Source organism: Canis aureus, chromosome 14, assembly GCF_053574225.1.
Source record: "Canis aureus isolate CA01 chromosome 14, VMU_Caureus_v.1.0, whole genome shotgun sequence".
NCBI classification, from domain to species: Eukaryota; Metazoa; Chordata; class Mammalia; order Carnivora; family Canidae; genus Canis; species Canis aureus.
The window spans coordinates 40362323-40384025 of NC_135624.1; the positions used below are offsets into that span (position 1 = coordinate 40362323).

The 21703-nt window shown below is 64.4% G+C and overlaps 2 protein-coding genes across 10 annotated transcripts in view; one reads left to right on the forward strand and one right to left on the reverse strand.

Annotated features, from left to right (window-relative positions):
• ZC3H3 (zinc finger CCCH-type containing 3) overlaps positions 1 to 9545 on the reverse strand; it is an 87531-nt gene extending 77986 nt beyond the window's left edge. For both annotated transcript variants that reach the window (XM_077847539.1, XM_077847540.1), the window contains exons 1-3: positions 9388 to 9545; positions 5981 to 7298; positions 4796 to 4992 (exon numbers count right to left, since the gene is read on the reverse strand). In XM_077847539.1, coding sequence (XP_077703665.1) covers positions 4796 to 4992; positions 5981 to 7298; positions 9388 to 9475 — 1603 coding nt within the window. In that variant the 5' untranslated portion in view covers positions 9476 to 9545. The remainder of the gene's footprint in view (positions 1 to 4795; positions 4993 to 5980; positions 7299 to 9387) is intronic.
• Positions 9546 to 14180: 4635 nt separating this feature from the next.
• On the forward strand, positions 14181 to 19892 carry GSDMD (gasdermin D). Of its 8 annotated transcripts, none has more exons than XM_077847543.1 (12): positions 14181 to 14402; positions 14962 to 15088; positions 15165 to 15223; positions 16341 to 16562; positions 16706 to 16898; positions 17269 to 17437; positions 17559 to 17655; positions 17952 to 18005; positions 18608 to 18942; positions 19023 to 19164; positions 19259 to 19332; positions 19480 to 19892. In XM_077847543.1, the coding sequence occupies exons 4-12, from the start codon at positions 16346 to 16348 to the stop codon at positions 19720 to 19722; spliced, it is 1524 nt and encodes a 507-aa protein (XP_077703669.1). In that variant the 5' UTR covers positions 14181 to 14402; positions 14962 to 15088; positions 15165 to 15223; positions 16341 to 16345; the 3' UTR covers positions 19723 to 19892. The 8 variants fall into 8 exon arrangements, with proteins under 8 accessions (XP_077703669.1, XP_077703670.1, XP_077703667.1 ...); XM_077847544.1 differs by having other exon boundaries at positions 14972 to 15088; XM_077847547.1 differs by lacking the exon at positions 14962 to 15088 and having other exon boundaries at positions 14182 to 14402; positions 18608 to 18649; positions 18767 to 18942.
• The last annotated feature ends 1811 nt before the right edge of the window (positions 19893 to 21703 follow it).

Sequence of the window (21703 nt, forward strand, 5' to 3'; positions counted from 1 at the left end):
TATACTCTGTTCCTGGTGATCATTAGTAATTCAATTTTCTTTTTATTAGCCCCCTTATCTGCTGAGCAATATAGTGGCAGAGCTGACCTCTTTCGCGCGGGTAAATGTTTAAAATCTTTTCCCTGATTAATTTTGCCAGTTAAGAAAAAGAGGAGAAATGGCCCGGCTCTTAGCCATCACAATGAATAAAGCTTAATGTTGATTGTGATGGAATTTCTAATGCCAGGGAAATTGATTGAGCGCGGCAATTACACGGGAACAGGAACTCCAGGGAGATGGGATCGCTCTCTCCTGGCCACAGCCTTTTGGTTATTTAAAACAATCCAATTTGCAAGGATAATTATGTATTAGTGTTTTATCTGCCACTTGAAATGAACAGGGGAGTTTCGATACTGGCCTAGCATTAGCAGGTTATTGCTGCAAATTACTTGATATCTGCTTTCTTTCACATAAAGAGGAAATTAGGCAATCAATTACCAGAAAGAGGTGGACAGAGATAAGAGGGGCGAGTGCGCCCTCTGCTGGCCAGCGGCAGCCGGCGGGGTAACAAGGGACAGCCTGGGCCAGTCGGGGTCCCTGTCGTTGTCCCCCTACGCCAGCGCCCACGGCGCGTCAGCTCCCTCCCCTACAGGCTCAGGGCCAGCCCACACCTGGGCCAATGGTCTGGGCGGGGAAGCCGCCTGTCCACCACAGGGAGGCACTGCCCCCAGCCTGAGCCCCGCAGCCCCTGGTCTGCACCCCATAAGTGCACAGCACTCACGAAAGCTTGCGTGGCCTGCAGCCAGCAGTTGGCTGGGGCTTGCCCAGGAGCCCCTAGCCCAGGGCCTGGGGCCAGGAAGATGGAGCAGGGAAAGAGGGAGACAGGAGAGGGAAGCAGAAAGGGGCCTGGGGACTTCCCACTGACTCCTTAGTGGCCCTCAGCCTGGGAAACGCTCGTCCTCACCCCTGTCCCCACCACCACCGCCTCTGCCAGGCTCAGGCTCTCAGGGTGGTGTCTGGACCTGCCCGTCCGCGTTTCAGGCCTGTGCACAAGCATCTTCCAGGAATTCCCTGCCCACCTCTGAGAATGAGGACCCCACTCCTTGACCCCACGTTCAAGACCTTACTGCGAGCTCTTCCTTGCTTACTGCCCCCTACAGGCCTGCTGGACACCCCTGGGGACCCCAACACAGCCCTGGGGACCCCAACACAGCTCAGCCCCGCCTGGCCTCATCCCTGAGCACATTCATGCAGGTCTGAGGTCCCTCCTCTCAGGCAGCCAGAACCACCCCCTTCCCTTCCCTGTGGCCCTACTGGGCTCTCCCTCCCATCACCTGGTCCCGCCCTCCCAGATGCCTGCCACACAGGACCTCTCGGCTCCTGCGCCCCGGCAGAGCTCATTCCCACCTGCGCCCTTCGCCTGCAGAGGTGCACTTCCCTCCTCTCTCCTCCTCACGCAGAACTTGGTGTACAGGTCACCTCCTCAGAGACACCAGCTGCCTGGCTCAGGCTGACCACCCTCCCCACAGCTCTCCACTACACTACCCCACTTCCTTCTCTGTGCACTTTCTCCACCTCAGAGTATCTTTCCAGGTTATTTACAAGGACCCAGGTAACTGTTTGTCCTCACAGCTGTAATATAGCTGCAGCACCCACAGTGCCCACCGGAGCCAGCACACTTCCCGCACCAGATGTACTCACTGCATGCTTGTTGGCTAGGTGGGGCGGGGGGGTGGCTGGCTGAATGGTAGAGAGCACAGATGGATAAAGCATGAATGGAAGATAGATGCAAGACAGAACAGATGAGGGGAGGACAGACAGAAGAACACGTAAGTGATAAACAGGTGGATGTACAGACAATGACTGGTGGATGGAGGGTGGGTGGATGGGTGGGTGGGTGGGTGGATGAGTGAGCGGCAGCCTTCTCCAAGCTCTTCCCCTGGCAGGACCCTCCCCATCCCTCCCCATCCCTCCCAGGGCCTTCTGCACCACAGTCAGCACATCCATCTACAACCGCGAGCTGACCCGTTCACCTCCTAGTGGAGAGAAGTATGAAGGCAGGGATCATGTCAGCCCCCCACCCCATCCCCACCCCCATCCTGCTTGGCCCCAAGCTTTCTCCTCCTCTCCCAATAGCACCACACCCACCCTACGGGCAGGAGGCAGTCTCCCTACTGGGCTGCACCTGGGACTGCTCTAGGCCCAACGAGAAAACCGGTGGTCCCGGGCCAACAAGCATGGGATACGGCAAGCACGGCCTGAGCCCGCAGACCCAGCATCCCCCTCTCCTTAACCCTCCAGGCCATGGTCCCCCTGGCAGGCAGTGAGAATCCTAGAACATCCTGGCCTGTGTCACTATGTGAGGATGCCAGCTCCAGCCCATGGCCCCAGGATGCTGCCCCTGTGGCCGTTGCCCTGCTCTCCCAGTGGCACTCAGCCAGCAGCTCCTGTCAAAAGCCTGTGCACAGCTGGGCTGTTCCCGGCCTCGGACAGTCCCCGTTCCAGCCCTCGTCCCAGCCCCCACGCACACCAGGCACTCCTGCCGGGAGCTGGTAAGAGCACATCAGGCCACCTGCCTGGAGGGAAAGCTCAGTGTGTGTGGAGGGTCCCCGGTGTCGACTCCCTCTTGCCCCATCTGGAGAGAGGTCCTCAGCTGCAGGCCCTCAGCACACAAGACAGGCGTTCTTCAACCGAATGGCGCTCCTTCCTCAGGGGTGCCTGCTATAGGGGATGGCTATGGTCTGGCTCAGGCCTGTCTGCCTCCAAACCAGGTTCCTCGGCGACAGAGACAGCCTAGGCCTGGCCAGGCCCCCATCAAGGCCAGCTCTGCTCAATTCTGGGGAGAGCGGCAAATGTACCCCAGGAGCATGGGCTGAAGAGGTCAAAGCGTGCCCACCAGGATGCCCCACAAGTCCCTCAGTGCCCGTCCCAGCATTAGGACAGGGAGCCCTGGCAGACACGGAGGGTGACAGGAGGCCCAGGGCCTGGCTGCTCTTACCCTGTCCCACTCAACACCTAGCTCGGCACTTGCTCCTCAAGCACTTGCTTCCAGGCCCAGCGAGGAGGCCAGACTCCCAGCAGATGCCCACTGGCACTCCAGGAATCCAGCCCTCCAGGGTGCCCTGGCGCCAGGACAGGCTGCCTCTGACCGGGACACCCCTTCCCCAAGCCACCTCATGCCACCATCTGCACACCACATCCCTGTGCTTCGAGTCTTACTGAAGTACTGCCATCCGGGGGCACCGGCCTGGCCACCCAACTCCATTTGCCCCGATCCACTCTCCCCGCGGCAAGTCACTACGGAAGCGTCCCAGTGTCTCGTGGGCTAGGGTGCAGGAGGGCAGAAGGACACTCCCGGCTCCTGCCTGATGTGCACCTGGAGCAGGATGCAGAGAGGCCTGGGGACACATGCACCTGCCACAGCCAGGCCTGAGCCCCATCATGCCCACAAGTGGCCGTCCCCGTGTGATGGCTCATCTGTGGGGACAGATCTCCCTCATTCAGCAGGACCGCTCTGCCAGCTGTGACAACACTGTGACCGAGGAGCGGAGGCAGAGCCAGGAATCCCTGCAAAGGCCCGGATGGATGCCCCCGGACATCACTTTCTGACGTGTCTCCAGGCTGCCCCAACCTCCCGGGGGCTCGGCCACCCCCTGCCAGCCTCCCAAAGCGAGGGACGTTCGCGTCACGCCTGGCACAGCCTGGCCATTGGTCCACCCACAGCCAAAGCCCAACCCTCAATCCGGCCCCCTCGCTGCGGCCACCAGGGATGAGGTCCACACTCCCCTGGCAGCCAAAGGTCAGATGGGTGGCCAGCACCCCCAGCCCCGCTTCCCCACCCCTTCTCATGGCCCCAGTCGGCCCTGTGCCTGAGCCCCTAAACTCCACTCTCCCGTGGCCAGCTCCCAGGCGCTCAGCTCTGCCCAGGCACCGCCTCCTCTCACAGCTGTGTCCAAAGCCCTGCTGGCCCCTCTATGGACCCCCCAAATGCCTGCTGCAAAACAGCCACCAGGGCGCAAGTCCCAAGTCCAACGGCACAGGGCCCGAACCCCATCATCTCCAGACCCCACATGCATCAGCCTGGGGAGCCGCCGCCACGCAGGGATGCCACAGGACCAGGTCTGCCCAGAGGAACCCCAGGCTTGCCAGGACACCGCGTCACAGGTGATCACCTCGCCCTTCCCCACTCCCCATGGCCAGAGACCCCCACCCAGATGGCCAGCACCTGCCAGCTCCTCAGTGTGTGGCCAACGGCTCACAGCGGGGGGCCATCCTTCTTAAGGGAACCATGACCCCAAGGCTCTTCCTCCCCTGCACCCTTCACCAAATCCACAGCAACTCAGGAAGCGACCTGCAACTCAGGTCGGCAAAGCTGACCCCTCCCAGGCCAGCACAGGGTTCCTGAGGAAGAGGCAGCGACCAACGGAGAGGCCCCACCGGCCTGTCGGCCCAGGACAGATGGCAGAGACCTAGGGCACAGGAGTCCCGGGCAGTATAAACCACAGCTCCCCTCCCCACAGGGTACATGGCTGCTACCCTCTCGTCTGCTTTCTGGCTCCTTCCACCAAGAGGGACAGGACCAGGTATACAGGAGAGACACGCTACAAAGGCCACCACACACCTGGCCATAGCATCTCCCCCCGGAGAACAGGATACAACGGTCCAGCCTTCGCCCCGCTCTCCAGCCCAAGCCAGCCACTGCCCAGCAGGCTGAGTGCGATCGGGCTGGGGCACCGAAAGAGCAAGGTAGCTGGTGAGGTCAGGGCTCACAGACCTGGCTGAGCAAGCTTTCCAGAACCCCAACGCCTGGTCATACCTTCTTTGGTGGGGAGGTGGGCCCGGCCTGGAGGCAGGCAGCACAGCCGGTGCCTGGTGACCTGCATCAGGCCCTTGCTGGGGGTCTTCTTTAGAACGGGGCTGGTCTTTGCCCGGAGAACCTGCCTCCGCCGCAGGCTGAACTGGGTCTTAGCAGTGGCAGCAGGTGGGGGGCTGCTCTTCTTCTCCCCAGGAAGGCTGCAGAGACAAAAAGCAGGCAGTTTCCAATGGGCTCCCCCAGTGTGGGAGCTGTCCCCACTCACCCTTGCCCACCCAGACCCCAGCAGCACAGGATCCGCCCCAGGAGGCAACCAGCCCCAGTGGTCCCAGCCTTCCCACATAACCGGCAGCGGCTGACAGCTGTCACACTCCCCCTCACTCCTCGTCCCCTTCAGAGCCGGGAGTGAGGGCCGGGGGGAGCAGCCCCAACCTTGATACCCTCAGGGGACATCTGCACCAGGTCTCCTGTGGCTCCCCAGGGCAGATGAACTCCCCCGTGGGGCTGGGGGAGGCCCTGAGGAGCCACAGCAGAGGAGAAGCGGCCCCCAGCCTCCCCAGGCAGCTGCCAAAGACCAAAGTCAGGCAGCGGGAAAGACCTGGGCGGGAGACACACCTCACGGTGTTAATGGCTACCGTGACTGAGGCCCTGACCCCAGACCAAGCACTGAGCCACGATGCCACTTTTCGGCCTCCTCACAGTCCTTGACGGTGGAGGAGCAGGGAGGTGACAGGTGCTCAGCGAGACAGTGACTCACCTGGTCACTTGGCCGCCAAGAGAGCAGACTTCCCCCTGGTGCCCCCCGGTCTCTCACCCCGTGTCTGGCCTGGGTATAAAGCAATCATCCACAAACCCTGCGCAGAACCAAAGCTCCTCCGGCGGCCTCTGGTCTGTCACCAGCAGGAGAGGGCAGACTTGTTGGCGCCCTGCCCCCATCCTCACTCAGCCCCGGTCACTCAGCTCTAAGGGAGAGCACCAAGCCTCCTTCGCACTGGGTATGTGAACGCCACCACACACACCCAGGCTGGCCCAGTAGCAGGTGGTGCTCCTTTCCCTCATCCCCCACTCCTGCAGGTGGGCCCTCCCACAGCTCTGCACACCAAGCAGGCAGCTCGCGAGGCCCAGGCCTATCCCCTGCCCGCCCGGACATACCCGGACGAACCCCAGGGTGGCAGCAGGGGCACCTACCTAGCACCACCCCGCCTCCGGACGATCTTGGTGCGGCTCTTCACTTTGTAAGCTGACAGTGGGGTCTCACTGAAGAGGGGCTTCAAACTGCTGGATCCTACTGCTGGTCTGTCCCCTGGGGGGGACCGAGATGGGACTGGAGAGAGCTGGGAGGCATGGTCCTTGCTGCCAGCTTCTGACTGCCAACGGAAGGAGGAGGACGAGGAGACCGAGGGGCTGGAGGCCTTCCACTTGTACTTGCTGGGGGAGGCCCCAGGCGTGGAGGACACAGCCGCCCTCCTGGGCTTAGCATTCGGGTCAGCTCGGAGCTGTGGCTTCTCCACCTGTTCCTCTGTGCCAAAGGGGGCCTTGCACACGTTCTCTGAGGCTGCTCTGGGGCTGAGGGCCCTCCGAGTGGCCCGGGGGCTCTTTGCTGAAGCAGCCACCCACTTGTAGTTGTTTTTTCGGAACTTGGTGGTTCGACAGGACGCAAGCAGAGAGGACTCTCGAGCCTGCCTGGGTCCAGAAGCTGGTCTAGCAGGGCCTGCCACCAAGCCACAAGAAGCCGGCTGATCTGGATGGCCAGCATTCACTCTCCTGTCTCCAAAGAGCTGTGCGACACAGCTGGCCACAGAGTGTGAGGCCACCTTCCGTCCCACAGCCATGCCACTACGCTGGGGCAGACCGGAGGACACAAGGCGAGCCTTGACGGCAACAGCACTCTCACTGACAGTCCGCCGGGGCTCGGAGGGGCTGTCACTCATGCTGCTCACAGACTTTACCACCCGGGGCTTGCCGGGCTCCTTCTGGCAGACCAGAAGGGGGTCCTCTGCACTGCAGCTCCCCTTGACTCTTCCTGGCTTTGAGGGTTGCCGCTGCCCACCAGGGGGCTCGCCCGCCCCCTCCTGAGGCCTGTGGTCGCTCCAGGGGGGGTTCTCATATTCTTCCAAGGAGCCCCGGGGGACCCCTGCAGTGCTAGCCGAGCCCGGTTTCAATGGTGGTTTGATCTTGATAACCATGTTCTGATCTGAACTAAGCTGCACCTGCCTCTCCAGGACATACTGCTGGGGGTCAGGACCCTGGCTGCCCTCAGCCCTGAGGGGCGGCTGCACAGCACAGTCACCGGGTGGGTCTGAAGATCCCGGGGGTCGATTCACAAGCGAGTACTTCTTGCGCCACGCGGGCCCGTGGTTCAGGGGGAAGCCCCTCCGGCTTGGACGAGGGTAGCAGGCACTGAAGGACCTGCTGCTGTTGTAAGCAGGTGGTTGCCACCGGGAAGCAGCTGCGGTGCCCGGAGCAGAGGCATTGCCATGGAGGTTTTTGTAGTCATCGATCAGACCTGAGAAGGCGGAATCACAGGCTCGATTAGCCAGGGGGTGAAAGTAAAATCACAACAGTCCTCTGGCAGCACACAGCTGACAGAACACCGCACAGACCCCCTCACTCCTGGGCCTGTGGGTCCCCAGCAAGGATAGGCAGCCCCTCGTGCCTGAGAACCGTGGACAGTTCAGCCCAAACTCCCTCCTCTGTTTTCCGTGAGCCTTTTCTCACACGTTCTACTCCAGTCCTATTTCTGGTTATTCATCCTGAAGATGCACCCATATCACCCCTAATTTTCTGGAATATGAAATGGGTTCAACTGTTCTCTAAGGTGGGGTGTCATTCAATATATCCCAGGAAGCTCCTGCATAGCTACCATGGTGCAGGGGGGTACAGGCTGGCAGTGGGCCCCCCGACAACCCCCCATCACAAGTCCTGTCCCTCGGCCTGACACCCCCCATCACAGGTCCTGTCCCCCCCGACACCCCCCATCACAGGTCCTGTCCCCCCCCGACACCCCCCGTCACAGATCCTGTCCCCCCCACACCCCCCGTCACAGGTCCTGTCCCCCCCACACCCCCCGTCACAGGTCCTGTCCTGACACCCCCATCACAGGTCCTGTCCCCCCCCGACACCCCCCGTCACAAGTCCTGTCCCGACACCCCCCGTCACAGGTCCTGTCCCCCCCGACACCCCCCGTCACAGGTCCTGTCCCCTCCCACACCCCGTTACAGGTCCTGTCCCCCCCTGACACCCCCCGTCACAGGTCCTGTCCCCCCCACACCCCCCGTCACAGGTCCTGTCCCCCCCACACCCCCCGTCACAGGTCCTATCGCCCCCACACCCCCCATCACAGGTCCTGTCCCCCCCACACCCCCCGTCACAGGTCCTGTCCTGACACCCCCCCATCACAGGTCCTGTCCCCCCCCGACACCCCCCGTCACAAGTCCTGTCCCCCCGACACCCCCCGTCACAGGTCCTGTCCCCCCGCGACACCCTCCATCACAGGTCCTGTCCCCCCCACACCCCCTGTCACAGATCCTGTCCCCCCCTGACACCCCCTGTCACAGGTCCTGTCCCCCCCACACCCCCCGTCACAGGTCCTGTCCCCCCCACACCCCCCGTCACAGGTCCTATCGCCCCCACACCCCCCATCACAGGTCCTGTCCCCCCCACACCCCCCGTCACAGGTCCTGTCCTGACACCCCCCCATCACAGGTCCTGTCCCCCCCACACCCCCCGTCACAGGTCCTGTCCTGACACCCCCCCATCACAGGTCCTGTCCCCCCCCCGACACCCCCCGTCACAAGTCCTGTCCCCCCGACACCCCCCGTCACAGGTCCTGTCCCCCCGCGACACCCTCCATCACAGGTCCTGTCCCCCTCACACCCCCTGTCACAGATCCTGTCCCCCCCTGACACCCCCTGTCACAGGTCCTGTCCCCGCCACACCCCCCGTCACATGTCCTGTCCCCCCCGACACCCCCCGTCACAGGTCCTGTCCCCCCCGACACCCCCATCACAGGTCCTGTCCCCCCCCCCGACACCCCCCGTCACAGGTCCTGTCCCCCCCACACCCCCCATGACAGGTCCTGCCTCCCCCATCAGGTCCTCCCCGGCGCAGGCCCAGTGGCGTCCCGCGCACGCAGGCCAGGAGCCCACGAAGCCCGGGCCGCTGGACCCCCGCCCGGCCCCTCCCGACGGCCGCTTTCCAAGGCCGGAGTCTTGAGGAGGATCCGCGCAAACGGGAATGTGCGCGTTGGAAAGCGGAAGCCGGGGGCCGGGCCGGGCCACGCAGGGCAGGAGCCGATGCACACGTCCAGGGCCCCGCCGCACCGCCCGGCCCCGGACGAGGGGCGCCGGCCGAGGGGATGGCGGACGCCTCCCGCGGTTACTAGACGACCGCCCGCCGCCGCCGCCGGGACCCGCACTAACCGTCCGCCGAAACCCGGGCGCGGACCGACCCCGGCCGTCCCCTCCGGGCCCCCCCACCCGCCCGACCCGCCGCCGGCACTGCAGGCGGGGAGCGACGCCCTCCGGGGGCGGGCAGGGCTCGCCGCGCAGCAAGGGCACAGCGAAGGACGCGGGGGCCGGGCCGGCCCGACCCACCCTGCAGCAGGCGGATCTGTCGCCGTAATTGCTCCTTTTCCTCCATCTCCGGAGTCCGCGACGCCCGGCCAGGCCCCCGCCACGTCATCGCCGCGCGACTGTTTTTCCCCCGCGGGCGGGGCGGGGCGGAGTCGGGCCGGGCCGGGGCGGGCCGGGGCGAGAGCGGGGCCGGAGCGGGGCGGGGCCCGCGGGAGCGCCGAGACTGCGCACTGCCAGCCAGGCCGGAGCGTTGGCGGGGCCTCGGGGGACGCGTCGTTGTCCTGGCGACGCCCGTGGAAAGGCGGGGCCGCGCGTGCGCAGAGCGAGGGACGGGCGACGTCAGTAGGGAGCGCCGGCAAGTGGCGCTAGCTCCCGGGGCGGGGCCGCGGAGGGGGCGGGGCCGCGGAGGGGCGGGGCCGCGGAGGGCCTGGGGTCCCCGCGCCCCCAGCTGCCGTACGGTTGGGCTGTGCGGCTTCCTCGGGGGCGGCCGGTGGGGCTGCTAACGCTGCTCCGTGGGTCGGGGCGGGAGGAGCAGCCGCCGAGAGCGGGAGAGCCTCGGTGTGTCGGCGGAAACGGGCGAACGCAGGCTCGCAGCCTGGCCGCGGGGCCGCGAGCCCGAAGGGAGGGGGCGTGGTGGGCGGCGGACCAGCCCTGCGGCGCCCCGAGGGCGCGTCGGGAAGCGGCGCTGCCGCGTGGACCGACCTCGCACGACCCGCGAGCCGCGGAGGGCGAGCCCGGGAGGCTTGCGGAGAAGGCACGGTGGGGCCGGACGCTCAGCAGCCGAACCTAGAGGCCGCGCGGGAGCCGGCGGGCGGGGGGGCGGGGCGGCGGCAGGTGCCGAGGGAAGAGGAAGCTGGCCGGGGAGGGGGCCGCCTGCGGAAGGAAGAGCTACCGCAGGAGCAGGAAAAGCGTGGACCACAGCGCTGATCCCGCAGCACCGACCGTAGGGTTATTTTTTTTAAGATTTTATTTATTTATGAATGACAGAGAGAGGCAGAGACCCAGGCAGAGGGAGGAGCAGGCTCCCTGCACGGAGCCCGATGCGGGACTCGATCCCGGGACCCCGGGGGTCACGGCCTGGGCCAAAGGCAGGTGCTCCACCGCTGAGCCCCCCACCCCCCCGGATCCCCCTACCGGGGATGAAACGCGTGCCATGCCAGCAACGAGGCCAGGCGTTCACAGGCGTTGTGTCTGCAGGGGGGACAGCCCCGCCCGCTCTGCAGACAGCGACAGCGGTGGACACTCTGGAGCCTCTTGGGGGGCGCGTGCCAGGCTGAGAAGACGCGGGTGGAACCGCAGCTGGGCGTCCCTCTCAGCCCAGAGGCCTTTGAGGAGTGGAATCTATCTGGAACCATCTTTGCTTCCTGCGCCCTTTCTGGTCCCTCTGCAGGCACCACCCGGCCTGTCCATGCTCTGTCCCACCCCCTGCCCTCCTCCCCCACAGGCAGCCTAGGCGCCCTAGGAGGGAGGCCGGGCGGGGACCGGCCCAGGGTGCCCTGCTTACTTGCCAAAACCCTGAGGGCAGGGGAGGGAATTGTCACAATAAATGGGAAGGGAGTTGTCACAGGGATCCTGAAAAGCACTCCTTTGGGTCCTTTGGGCTCGTCCTGCGTTGCTTCCCTTGAGATTCCTACAACCATCACCCCGTGAACGCGTCGGCTGGCCCGGTGGAGGACAGAACCGCGCAGCTCTGCCGCCAGCGCTCTCACCGTCAGCCACCTGCCAAACACGGGACAGGACTGGTAGCCAGCCGGCAGCTGTGAACCCAGGCAATGCCCCGGGGGCAGGGACGGCCCACTTCTGCTGTGTCCAGCCTAGATGGCGTAATTCAGGACGACTCCCACGTTTATGCTTGACTCAGCGGGCGTCGGTCACGCCACTGAGGTGGGGGTATTTCCTGAGATTTGCGAGTCTGGCCCTAAGCCTGTTCTCTTCTGTTATGGGACAAGTGGTCCAGTCCTGCGGTGGCAGAGAGGAGAGCCCAGCCACCCCCAGAGGGCACAGCCTTGGGGATTGTCCCCGGGGTGAGAAACTAGCGAGGACGTCCTGCTGCCCCAGCTAACTCACCAAAACTGATCCTAACAGTTACGCTCAAAACTCGTTGACGCTCCTCAAACTGGCAAAAACGGAAACACTGTTCAGTGTTGGCACGGGGTGTGGGGGCACAGAAATGCACACTACTCCAGACATCGGCAAAGCCTTAACGAAAGGCAACTTGAAATGTGCGCCAAGGCCCTGAGGGTTTTTCGAGTAATTTCGTTTTTAGGAACCCTCCTCAAAATGCAACAGGACGGGGCAGCCCAGGTGGCCCAGCGGTTTAGTGCCGCCTTCAGTCCAGGGCATAACCCCAGGGTCCTGGGATCGAGTCCCGCATCGGGCTCCCTGCATAGAGCCTGCTTCTCCCTCTGCCTGGGTCTCTGCCTCTCTCTCTCTCTCTCTCTGTGTCTCTATGAATAAATAAAATCTTTTTTAAAAATGCAACAGGACATTTTTTTTTTATTTGAGAGAGAGAAAGAGCAAGCAGGGGGAGTGGGAGAAGGAGAAGCAGACTCTGTGCTGAGCATGGAGCCCGACGTGGGGCTTGATCCCAGGACCCGAGATCCTGACCTGAGCCCAAGGCAGAGGCTTCACTGACAGTCCCCAGGCCCCGAGACGTGGCGCGTTCTCTATGATCAGCAGACAAACACACCGAGCACACTGTAGCCCTTCACAGCAGGCCAGGCGCCGCTCTGGTGTCAGGACATCAGCACAGCCAGTTCCCACGACAACCGTCTTCAGGGGTCACTTCTGGAGGCAGGTGTCCGTCCTGGGCCCTCCTGAGCCCCGCGTGCCGTCTCCCCCGCAGTGCTTGCTTCCTGCTGACCACCGTCCTCCTGCAGCCTTTCTCACCGCCCCCCCAGCCCTGACCTGAGCCGCACCCTCCCAGAGGGCTGCCCGGGGCAGGCAGGGGCGGCCCAAGGTCTCCACCGCAGACGTTCAGCAGACAAGCCCTGGAGTGAGGCCTGCTGCTCCCCACCTTCCCCACGCCCAGCTGCCACTCTCCTGCTGCTGCTGCTTCCGCCACAGCACAAAGCTGCCCCGCAAGTGCACCACCACTCTGAAGGGGCAGGGCCTATTAAGGAGAGCGCAGCGTAGCCATACCAGGCACGTTCTCAGGGAACATCAAGGTGTCAGATCTGTCCTGCTACCCGCCTCCTTCCACCCACCCCGGCACTCCCACCCCTCCTACCAACTCCTTCCCTCTGGAGCTGCGCGCAGGTGGGAGCCAGGGGAGCCAGGCTTGCCAGGCCTTGGGTGGGGAGGGGGGAACAGGCGCTTGGCAGGCTGGGACCGCGACCCCATGGACGCCCCCTCGCCTTTCATCCCAGAGGGAAGGGAGCAGGTGTCCCTGCGGGAGACGGCTGCCCCCAAGGACCTGGGGATCCCTGCGTCACCCCAGCATCACCTCCCACACCTAACCCTCGCTAAAAAGCATGACCCTCAGACTCTTAGCCAGGTCCAGTCTGGAAGAAAGGTGTTGGGGTCTACTGTGCCCTAAAGCACAGCGTTTCCACAATATGCTCAGGGACAACCCACATGCCTGGACCTAAGCAAACCTCAAGCGGGGCCCGCCAGTAACCACTCCCCTCCTGCCCCAGCGATGCCTGGATTCAGGCAGTGAGTGCTCCTCCCAGCTGGGGCAGTGAAGTAAGGCCCAGAAAACCAGGAGCGTGAGCAAGGGGGCTGCTTTCTCCTGCAGAGGTCCCATTGGGGTGGGATAGGGTCCTGCGGCCCCCACTGCAGCAGGCAGAAAGCCCAGCAAACCAGACAGATCACTGCAGGGCCCAGTGCAGGGGCCTTCCTGCTGCCCTTGCCCCCAGACCCCTGGGTGCCCCTGAGCCACCCCTGAGCCCAGCCCGCCCTGCTCTGCAGCTGACCCCGCCGCCCTGAGATCCGCACAACATTGACTGAGCGACTGCTGGCCAGGTCATTGCAGTTGTGCCCCAAGGCCCATAGCTACTGACCCCCCGGGTGGCCGTGGGGATGGAGCGGGAGGGATGCCAGGGTGAGGGGGGACTTAATTCTCAGAAGACTTCTGGGACTTCGTCTGCACTCAGCACTCTCTTGGCCCTGGGCTGCCGCCACAGGGAAGTCTCTAATCCTGACTGATTTTTGGAGCGAGGGACCCCAGTAGCCCAGGGGGCGCGACAGAGACGTGAGCACAGGGCAGAAGCAGTGATGGGGGCTGGTGGGGAGGCTGCGGAGGGCGTGGGCGCGGACTTCCAGGAATGCCCCTGTAACGGTCGCCACCGGCTGTAGCCGGCCCTGGGCTGCTTGTGCTGGGGGTGCTGGGGCCTGCCCTGTGTGCTCCCAACGCTCGGGCTGGGGTACCTGGGGCGGTGCCCTCCACCTAGTGCTCTGGGTTACCCCCAGGCCCCGCACACAGCCCGAGGTGCCCGCGGCCTCCCCGTCTGGGGTCACAACCTGCCATCCCCGTAGACCCCCAGGGCCTTGGCCAGGGCAGCCTCACCTGTGATCATGTGACATAGGGTGGGCTTGAGGAGGACATAGTGTCGCCCTGGAGTTCCTGGCCCTCAAAGTGTCCAGCTGGCCACACTTCCCCTCTTGAATGGGAGCCAGGGAGGGGACAGGGCACAGAGGCAGCCCCTCCCACCTCTTGTCCCCACAGGCCGTGCCAGGGCTGACCTCTGTCCTCGCAGGAAGCCAGGAGCCTGGGAGATAGACACGCAGCGGGCTGGGCTTGGCCAGTGCCTCGTATTTTGGTTATTGGCAGAAACTGAAACCGAAAGAGGAATTGCGGCAGCCTTGCCCCGGCCCCCACCCTCCCCACCCCCGTCAGGGCTGTGGCAGGGCCCTGCACAGCAGCCTGCCCACGGATGCCCACGAGCTCCTCCACCTCGGACCCAGGGCCCCGGGGGCGGCCGCGCGGGAGCAGGGGAAGCAGCAGACTGTGCCTGAGGAGACAGGCCCCAGGCGGGACAGCCTCCCAGCAACAGCAGCCGCGGCCCGGCCTTGGCCTCGCGGCCTCCACACAGGTATGCACACGACACATGTGTACAGGCACACATGTGTGCAAGCGCAAATAGCGCACACAGCAAACGCGTGAGCACACGCGGGCTCCCCGCTCAGGCTCTTGGAGCCTCCTGCTCCTGGCAGCAGTGGCCTCCAGGGGCGGGCCTGCAGCTGCGGCCACCACAAGCACCCACCGCCCCCGAGGGGCAGCCGGCCGAGCCTCGCCCCGTGCGGCCTCCAGGGTGTCAGGGCTGGGAGCGCGGGAGGGGGAGCCCGCGGGGCTCCCGCTGGCTGTCCTGCCCTGGCCGTGACTGTCGCTGCCCAGCACCAGTGGGACGACAGCCTGGATGTTGAAAACCTGACTCCAGGGCGGCCCGGGTGGCTCAGCGGTTTAGCAACGCAGTCAGCCGGGGGCGTGATCCTGGGGTCCCGGATAGAGTCCCACCTCGGGCTCCCCACAAGGAGGCTGCTTCTCCCTCTGCCTCGGTCTCTGCCTCTCTCTCTCTCTCTCTCTCTCTCTCTCACACACATAAATAAATAAATAAAATCTTAAAGAAAAAAAAAAAAAACTCCTGACTGCAGGTTTTCTCAGCAACAGCTGTATGGACGAGCGGTCCACACGGCATACGACTCGCTTCAGTGCGTCTGGAGTCGTGACAGCAGCGCCACGGCCGACCTCAGAGCCTTTCGTCTCCTCAAAAGAAACGGGGTACCTACGGGCTGTCCCCCCACCCCCACCGGCGCCCAGGCCGCTCTCGCTGACCCTCTGAACGTTTTCTTTGCAGAAACGTCGACGGACCCGAGCGAGCGTAGGAAGGAAACCTCAGAAGGGCTGCAGCTGGAGGCGAGGCCCTGGGGCTGGGTGGCTGGGCGGGAGGAGGCGCCCCCCCCCCCCCCCCCCCCCGTTGCGGGCTGGGGTGTTTCCGGGAGTGGTTGCTGGCGTCAAGAGGCCAAAGTTTCACTTTCGGTCCGGGCGCTGGCTACGCTTGCTTGGAGGCTCCTCAGCAGAGCAGCGCCGCCCTGGTCTTGGGGCGGACTTGCTTCCCGTCGCGGGCCTGGAGCCGGGGGTGACAGTCACAGTGAGCTGCTCCCTGTGCCCAGTTCGTTCCCTCTACCTGGTCCGGGGGGGGGCGGGTGGCTCTCGCTGAGCGGGGGCAATGCCCACTCTTTGGGGCACACCTGCTCACGGCCCCTCCCCGGCTCCCTGTAGACCCAGACCCGTTGGGGAAGTCTGAGGCCTCTCGGAAGCCCATCTGGGTTTGCCTCCCAGGCACCCCTGGCCTCCTCCACACACGGACCAGCACTGACCCACCGCAGTGGCTGGGGCCGGCCGGCTCCCCTGCCTGGGATCCAGGCCTCCCATGTCCCGGGGTCAGGCCTGCTTTGGCCTCTGGTCCCTGAGGCCTCAGCCTTGGACAGGCGGCTCATGGAACTCCGGGCACAGAGAAAGCCCCGAGGACATCCTGGGAAGCGGGGGACGCTGTGGCTGCGCCAGGCTGCGGGCCCCTGTGCCCAGTGTCCAGAAGCTCGGTGCTTCCTATTTCTTCCCCTGCCCTCGGGATGCTTCAGCGGGGGACCCGGCTGTTGTAGAGCACTGTCCTGGCGTCACTCTCCTGCTTTGCCCTTCCCTCCCTCAGTGGCGGCTTTTTGTGAGTGGCTCTAAGCCACGTTGGGTGGACAAAGTGACAAAGGTCTCTGTGGGTGGCTGACGGCCGCCCCCCGCCCCCCCAAGCACTGAGAGCCCCCCCCCAGGGCCCTCTGGGTACAGATGGTGTGAATGGCCTGAGCCCCGCCGAGGGCTGCGAATGCCATCCCTCCTAGAGGTGCCCACCAGCCCCGCGGAGAGACAGTCGAGTGGCTGTCAGGGTAGATGCTGCCCGTCAGGGCATCCAGGACCAGAGGTGTCCCGCCCCCTCTTCCAGCCCCGAGGGCAGAATGGCTGAGCCCCCTGTCCTCCTCAGGAGCAATGGGATCTGCCTTTGAGGGAGTGATCAAGAGCGTGATCCGGGAGCTGGACCACAGAGGCAAGCTCATCCCCGTGGACAGTCTGCGGAGCTCCACCAGCTTCCAGCCCTACTGCTTGCTGGCCAGGAAGCTCTCAAGACTGTGGTTCTGGAAACCCCGCTACAAGTGCATCAACCTGTCCATCAGGGACATTCTGGAGCCTAATGACCCAGAACCAGGTACCCAGCCTGGTGGGAAGGGCGTCAGCTGGCCGGCCTGCTGCCCGCGCTGGGCCTTGGGCTTCCTGCCTTCCAGGCCGTCTGCCCAGGTTGGATGGGTGGCAGGTGGGAGGACAGGGGCCTCAGCTCTGGTCTGGCTCTAGATGTGAAATGTGATGGCCCCTTCCACGTATGCGACTTCATGGACGGGCAGCTGCAGGGCTCTGTGGAGCTGGCACCCCCAGGACAGGTGCAGCTGGCAGGGGAGGCGACAGTGGCTGACAACCTCAGCACCTCGATGAACGTGTGTACACTGCGAGTGGTCCCCAACACCTGGGACACCATGCGCCAAGAGAGGTGAGCCCCGGGGGGGACCTGCCAACCCCAGGCAGCCACCGGGTCACAGCCTGGGGCGTCAGGAGTCCCAGGGAGTCTGTGCCGGGCCCCTCATCTCTGCTCTGGCTGCATCTGGAGGTTCTGCGGATGTCCACTTGGCACCCCTGGGTCTTGTGCCCCCTCTCCACACAGGCTACCCCTCCCACAAACATCATCGGGAGCCCCCAGGGAGGGAAGGATGGGAATCCTGTCTCTGGGCACCCACAGAGCTCCCGGCCACCCCGGGGCTGGCACAAAGGCTGAGGTCCCAGGAGGGAAGCTGGTCCCATGACCCGGGGGTGGGGAGGGCCAGACACACCCCTGCAGCTTCCAGGCCAACCACTTGCCACAGGCGCCTGCGTCAGCCCCAGCACAAAGTCCTAGAGCAGCTGCGGAACTGTGGCAACGACATATTCGTGGTGACAGAAGTGCTGCAGACACAGAAGGAGGTGACAGTCACCTGGATCTATAAGCAGGAGGGCTCCGGCCAGTTTTCCCTGCCTGGAGCCCTGTCCCTCCAGGTGTGTGGTATGGGCTGGGGAGGCAGGAGGGGGTGCCCCCAGGCAGACCCCCAGCCCCAGCACCCAGCCTACCCAACCCCACAACCCAGAGCCCCGTCCTGAGCCCACATCCACCCCTCAGGGCCAGGGCCATCTGAGGCGGAAGAAGACAGTCACCATCCCCTCAGGCAGCATCCTAGCATTCGAGGTGGCCCAGCTGGTTATCGGCCCTGACTGGGGTGAGCTGGGGTTGGGGTGACTTCTGGGGCCCAGGCTCCAGGACAGATAGGCAGGGAAGCAGGGGACGAACTGCCAGTTGGCTGGGGTGCTGCAAGCACCTGGCTGGACCACTTCCCAGGCCGAGGGGGCCGAGGGGGCCGAGGGGGCCGAGGGGGCCGGGGGGGCCAAGGGAGCCCATGCTCTGGGAAGTGGGAGGTTTGGGCACGCGGGGCCAATGGTGTAGGGTGGCCCCAGTGGGTGAGGGGAGGCTTGGGTCACCGGCCAACGTGCCCCCCATCTCTGCTCTGGCTGCCAGATGTCCTCCTCTTCCCGAACAAGAAGCAGAGGACCTTCAAGCAGTCCAAGAAAAGTGAGGCCTGTGGGCGCCCCCAGACGGGGCCTCTGCACAGCTCAGCTCAGCAGAGAGGCTCCTGAGGACCAGGCGTGGAAGTAGACACATACACACGCACACACATGCATAGACACATGCGCATATGCATGCACACACATACACATGCAGACACGCACACATGCATACATGTGCACAGACACGCACACACACATGGACACACATACACGTGCACAGATACCCACACATGGACACGTGCACGCATGTATGGACACGCATACATGTGCACACATACACGCACACACATGTACAGACACACACTAGCACACATGCACACACGTGCATGGACAGGCATACACATGCATGGACACATGCACACACGGACACATCCACACACATGTACAGACACACATGTGCAGGCATGCACAGACACACATATACAGATATGTGCACGCACATGCATGGACACACACGTGCACACACAGGCTGGGCGGGGCAGCTACAAGGCAGCGCTGACACCGGCCTGGCACAGCCTCACACCCGCCCGGGCTGCCAGTGTTGGGGTGGTGATGGGTTGTGAGGGCCCAGGGGCTTGCACGCCACCCTAACTCTGTCCCTTCCAGATCACAAGCCCACGAGCAGCGCAGGCTCCAAAATACAGTCGGGTCAGTACCTTATTGACAACCCTGGAACCCTTTTCTGCCCCTGGGAGTCTGCCCTTCCCAACCAGGGCTCTCCTGGGGCCTGTGGGCAGCCGGGCAGTTCCAGCCATCTCCCCGCAGACGGGTTTGGCGAGGACTTGGTGGCAGTCACAGAAGACTTCCAGGGCCTGCTGGCAGAGGTGGGGACCCAGGCTGAGGGCCTGCGGGGCTTGTCCAGGGGCCTGTGCGACCAGCTGCTGGCAGGCCTGGTGCGGGTGCTGCAGGAGGAGCCAGCCCTGCAAACCCTGGAGGAGGCGGTGAGTGGGCCTGCTGGAGTGGGTGCAGGGGGGGGCTGCACCCGGGCCATCGGGCTCACAGCCCCTCCCTGTGTCCGCAGCTGGAACAGGGCCTGTTCTGTGGGTGGGTGGCACCCCTGGAAGGTCCGGTGGGCACTGTCCTCGAGTGCCTGGTGCATACCTCCAGAGCACTAGAAGAGCAACTTGCCAGACCCGTTCTCTACCTGGTGGACTTGCTGACTGGTGAGCCGCTGCTGGGGCGGGGCAGGTCGGGGCAGAGATGCGGGCTTCTCCAGCTGGGCTTTCTGGACCCTTCTTACCTCAAGTCTCCTCCCAGGGCTGAGTGAAACCCAGCTCAAGCTGCTCACAAAGGTCCTGGAGACAGGAGAGCTGTCCCGGCCCTTCAAGCTGGTAAGAGAGCACAGATCGCTGGGAGAAGGGGCCGCTGTGCTGAGGGGCCCCAGGTGCTTCTAGGATGGAGTGCTGCGGGCAGGTGCTGGATGCTGGGGCGGCGTGGGAAGAGTTGCTCAGGGACAAGCCCCCACCCTGTCCTACCAGGTGCAGAGCATTTTGGAGCAGAGCACCCCCTGGCAGGAGCGCAGGGCTGTGTCCCTGCCACAGGGGCTCCTGGAGGGCAGCTGGGATGCAGAGGCACCTGCCTGGGTCTTGCTGGAGGAGTGTGGCCTCGAGCTGCAGGTGGACGACCCCCAGGTGTGCTGGGAGCCAGAGGCCCGGGACCACACGTGTACACTCTATGCCTGTCTGGCACTGCTGTTATGCCTGAGCGAGGACCCCTGTTAGGGCTGACCGGCTCTGCCCGCCAGCGTGCTGGGCAGCTCTCCAGACGGCGTGGGGCTCATGCCCACCTGGCTGCCCGCACCGGGAAGGCGAGAGCCCCACCCAGCCGTGCGGCCAGTGCATCCTGGGGTGGAGAGCTGGGGAAAGTCAGTAAATGTGATACACAAAGGAAAGATGGGTCACCGAGTTTTTGAGGGGCCCTAGATCTGGGTGGGGAGCAGGGACCGTCTCTTGTTTGGCTTCCTGTGCCCACTCGGGGTGGGGAGAGACATGGGGGCCAAGCAGGGGGGGTCTCCTCCATGGTCTCCACCCTGGATCCTGTGACACCGCGGGGCTCCCTGTCCTCCTGGGGCTCATGGGGCTCTGGACACGCAGTGAAATCCCTCCTTGCCCCAGAGGCAGATCCCTGGGCATTCAGCCTCCCATGGTGGGAGCGCCCCGGGGGTAGGGACAGGTGGTGTCCTTCCCCATCTCCAGGAATATGCTCAGCCGGGAGACAGATCCCTCTCCCGGTGGAAGATGCAGTCATGCGGGAGGGTGGAGGAAGCTGTGCTGTCCTACCGTCACAGCCCGCTGCTGACACAGCTTCGGGGACCCCCCACCCCGGACCAGGGCTCGTGAGTCCAGCCATCGCCAGGACAAGAGCTCGGGAGGACGTGTGGCATCCAAACCCAACGGCAGAATGAGTATCAGAACAAAAGCGGACTGCCCCGGAAACGTCCCAGATCCCGGTTCCAGAAACCCTCTAGGTGCGCCTCCCACACAGGGAGGGAGGCAGGCAGTGCCAGGCCTGTTGGGCTTCTCCAGGACCCACGCTTCTCTTTTGGGAGTCCTGGTCCGGGGCGCTGCCAAGGAAACCATGGTGCGTGAACGGGACCTAGGCCAGATCTCGGGAAGCATTCCAGAGGCAGGAGCACCTGCGGCCCCTCTGCGGGCAGGTCCGGTGGAGCCAGTCAGCCTAGACCCCTCCCCGGGCTGGAAACGCTCACCTGGCACACAGCTGAGCAGCGCCACAGGGCGGGACAGCCACACTCCCAGGGCCCAGCCACCGTCTGGGCCTTCGGGCCACGTGGACGTCGCATGGACCCCACACCTGGAGGGCGGCTGGTCCAGTGGTCCTGGGTGGGGGCCAAGGAATGGGGATGGGCACGGGGCCGCCAGCAGGACGATGCGTCATGCAAGAGACAGCCTGCGCCCCTGCTAAGGGGTGGGAAGGGAAGCACAGCCCGCCCGAGCTTCCATGGTGGCTGGGGCCTCCTCTGGAGAAGGCCTCCGTCCCACCGGGCTCCCCTTGGTGAGAAGCGGGCCCCTGAGGCCTGGCTCCCGGGCTGCAGCTGTGGGGAGGCCAGGCTGGCTTCTGGCCTCAGGGTCCGCCACCAAGGGCAGCCTGAGGCTCCTGCTCTGCCTGGCTTATGGCCCCGATTGAGTTAGAGCCCTGAGGATGCTCCCCCCACACCGGCTGCCTCCAGGGAAACTGAGGAGGGAGACCCAGCCCCGCACAGCACCTGTCTTGGGAGCCCAAGGGCACCCAGGCCAGCACGGCCTCCCGGGATGCTCCCACCAACCCTTTGCTTCCCCTCCCGCCCTCCCTTCCCTGGAGTCTGAGGGCCTCCTGGCCTGGCCTGCGTCCTCCCTACGTTTCTTACGTTTCTTACGGCTTAATCTTGTTTTGCATCTGCTCTGGAGCCTGCGAATTAACACCCAAGCCCTGCCTGGCTCCCTGCAGACCTGCGCCCTCAGCCTGACCCTGCCTGGCCCCAGAGACACCTCACCTCCCTCCTGCCTGAGCTCCTGAGCTTTCTCTTCCTTATCTCAGGCTGAGCCCCGCCTGACCCTGGCCACAGACCTGGACTCTGAACCAGCCTGACTCTCACCCCGCCACCGGGTGGATCCTTATTCCTGGCTACACTGCCTCACGTGTGATCCTCAGCCACACGCTGGACCAGGCAGAGGTCATCAGAATCCATCCTGGGCACAGACCCCG

Bases quoted from the DNA above. Each gene is read 5' to 3' on its own strand.
- GSDMD (XM_077847543.1), top strand. From the start codon at position 16,346: ATGGGATCTGCCTTTGAGGGAGTGATCAAGAGCGTGATCCGGGAGCTG. The intron at 17,438-17,558 runs GTGTGTGGTATG...TCCACCCCTCAG, and splicing joins CTGGAGCCCTGTCCCTCCAG to GGCCAGGGCCATCTGAGGCG. The intron at 18,943-19,022 runs GTGAGTGGGCCT...CTGTGTCCGCAG, and splicing joins TGCAAACCCTGGAGGAGGCG to CTGGAACAGGGCCTGTTCTG.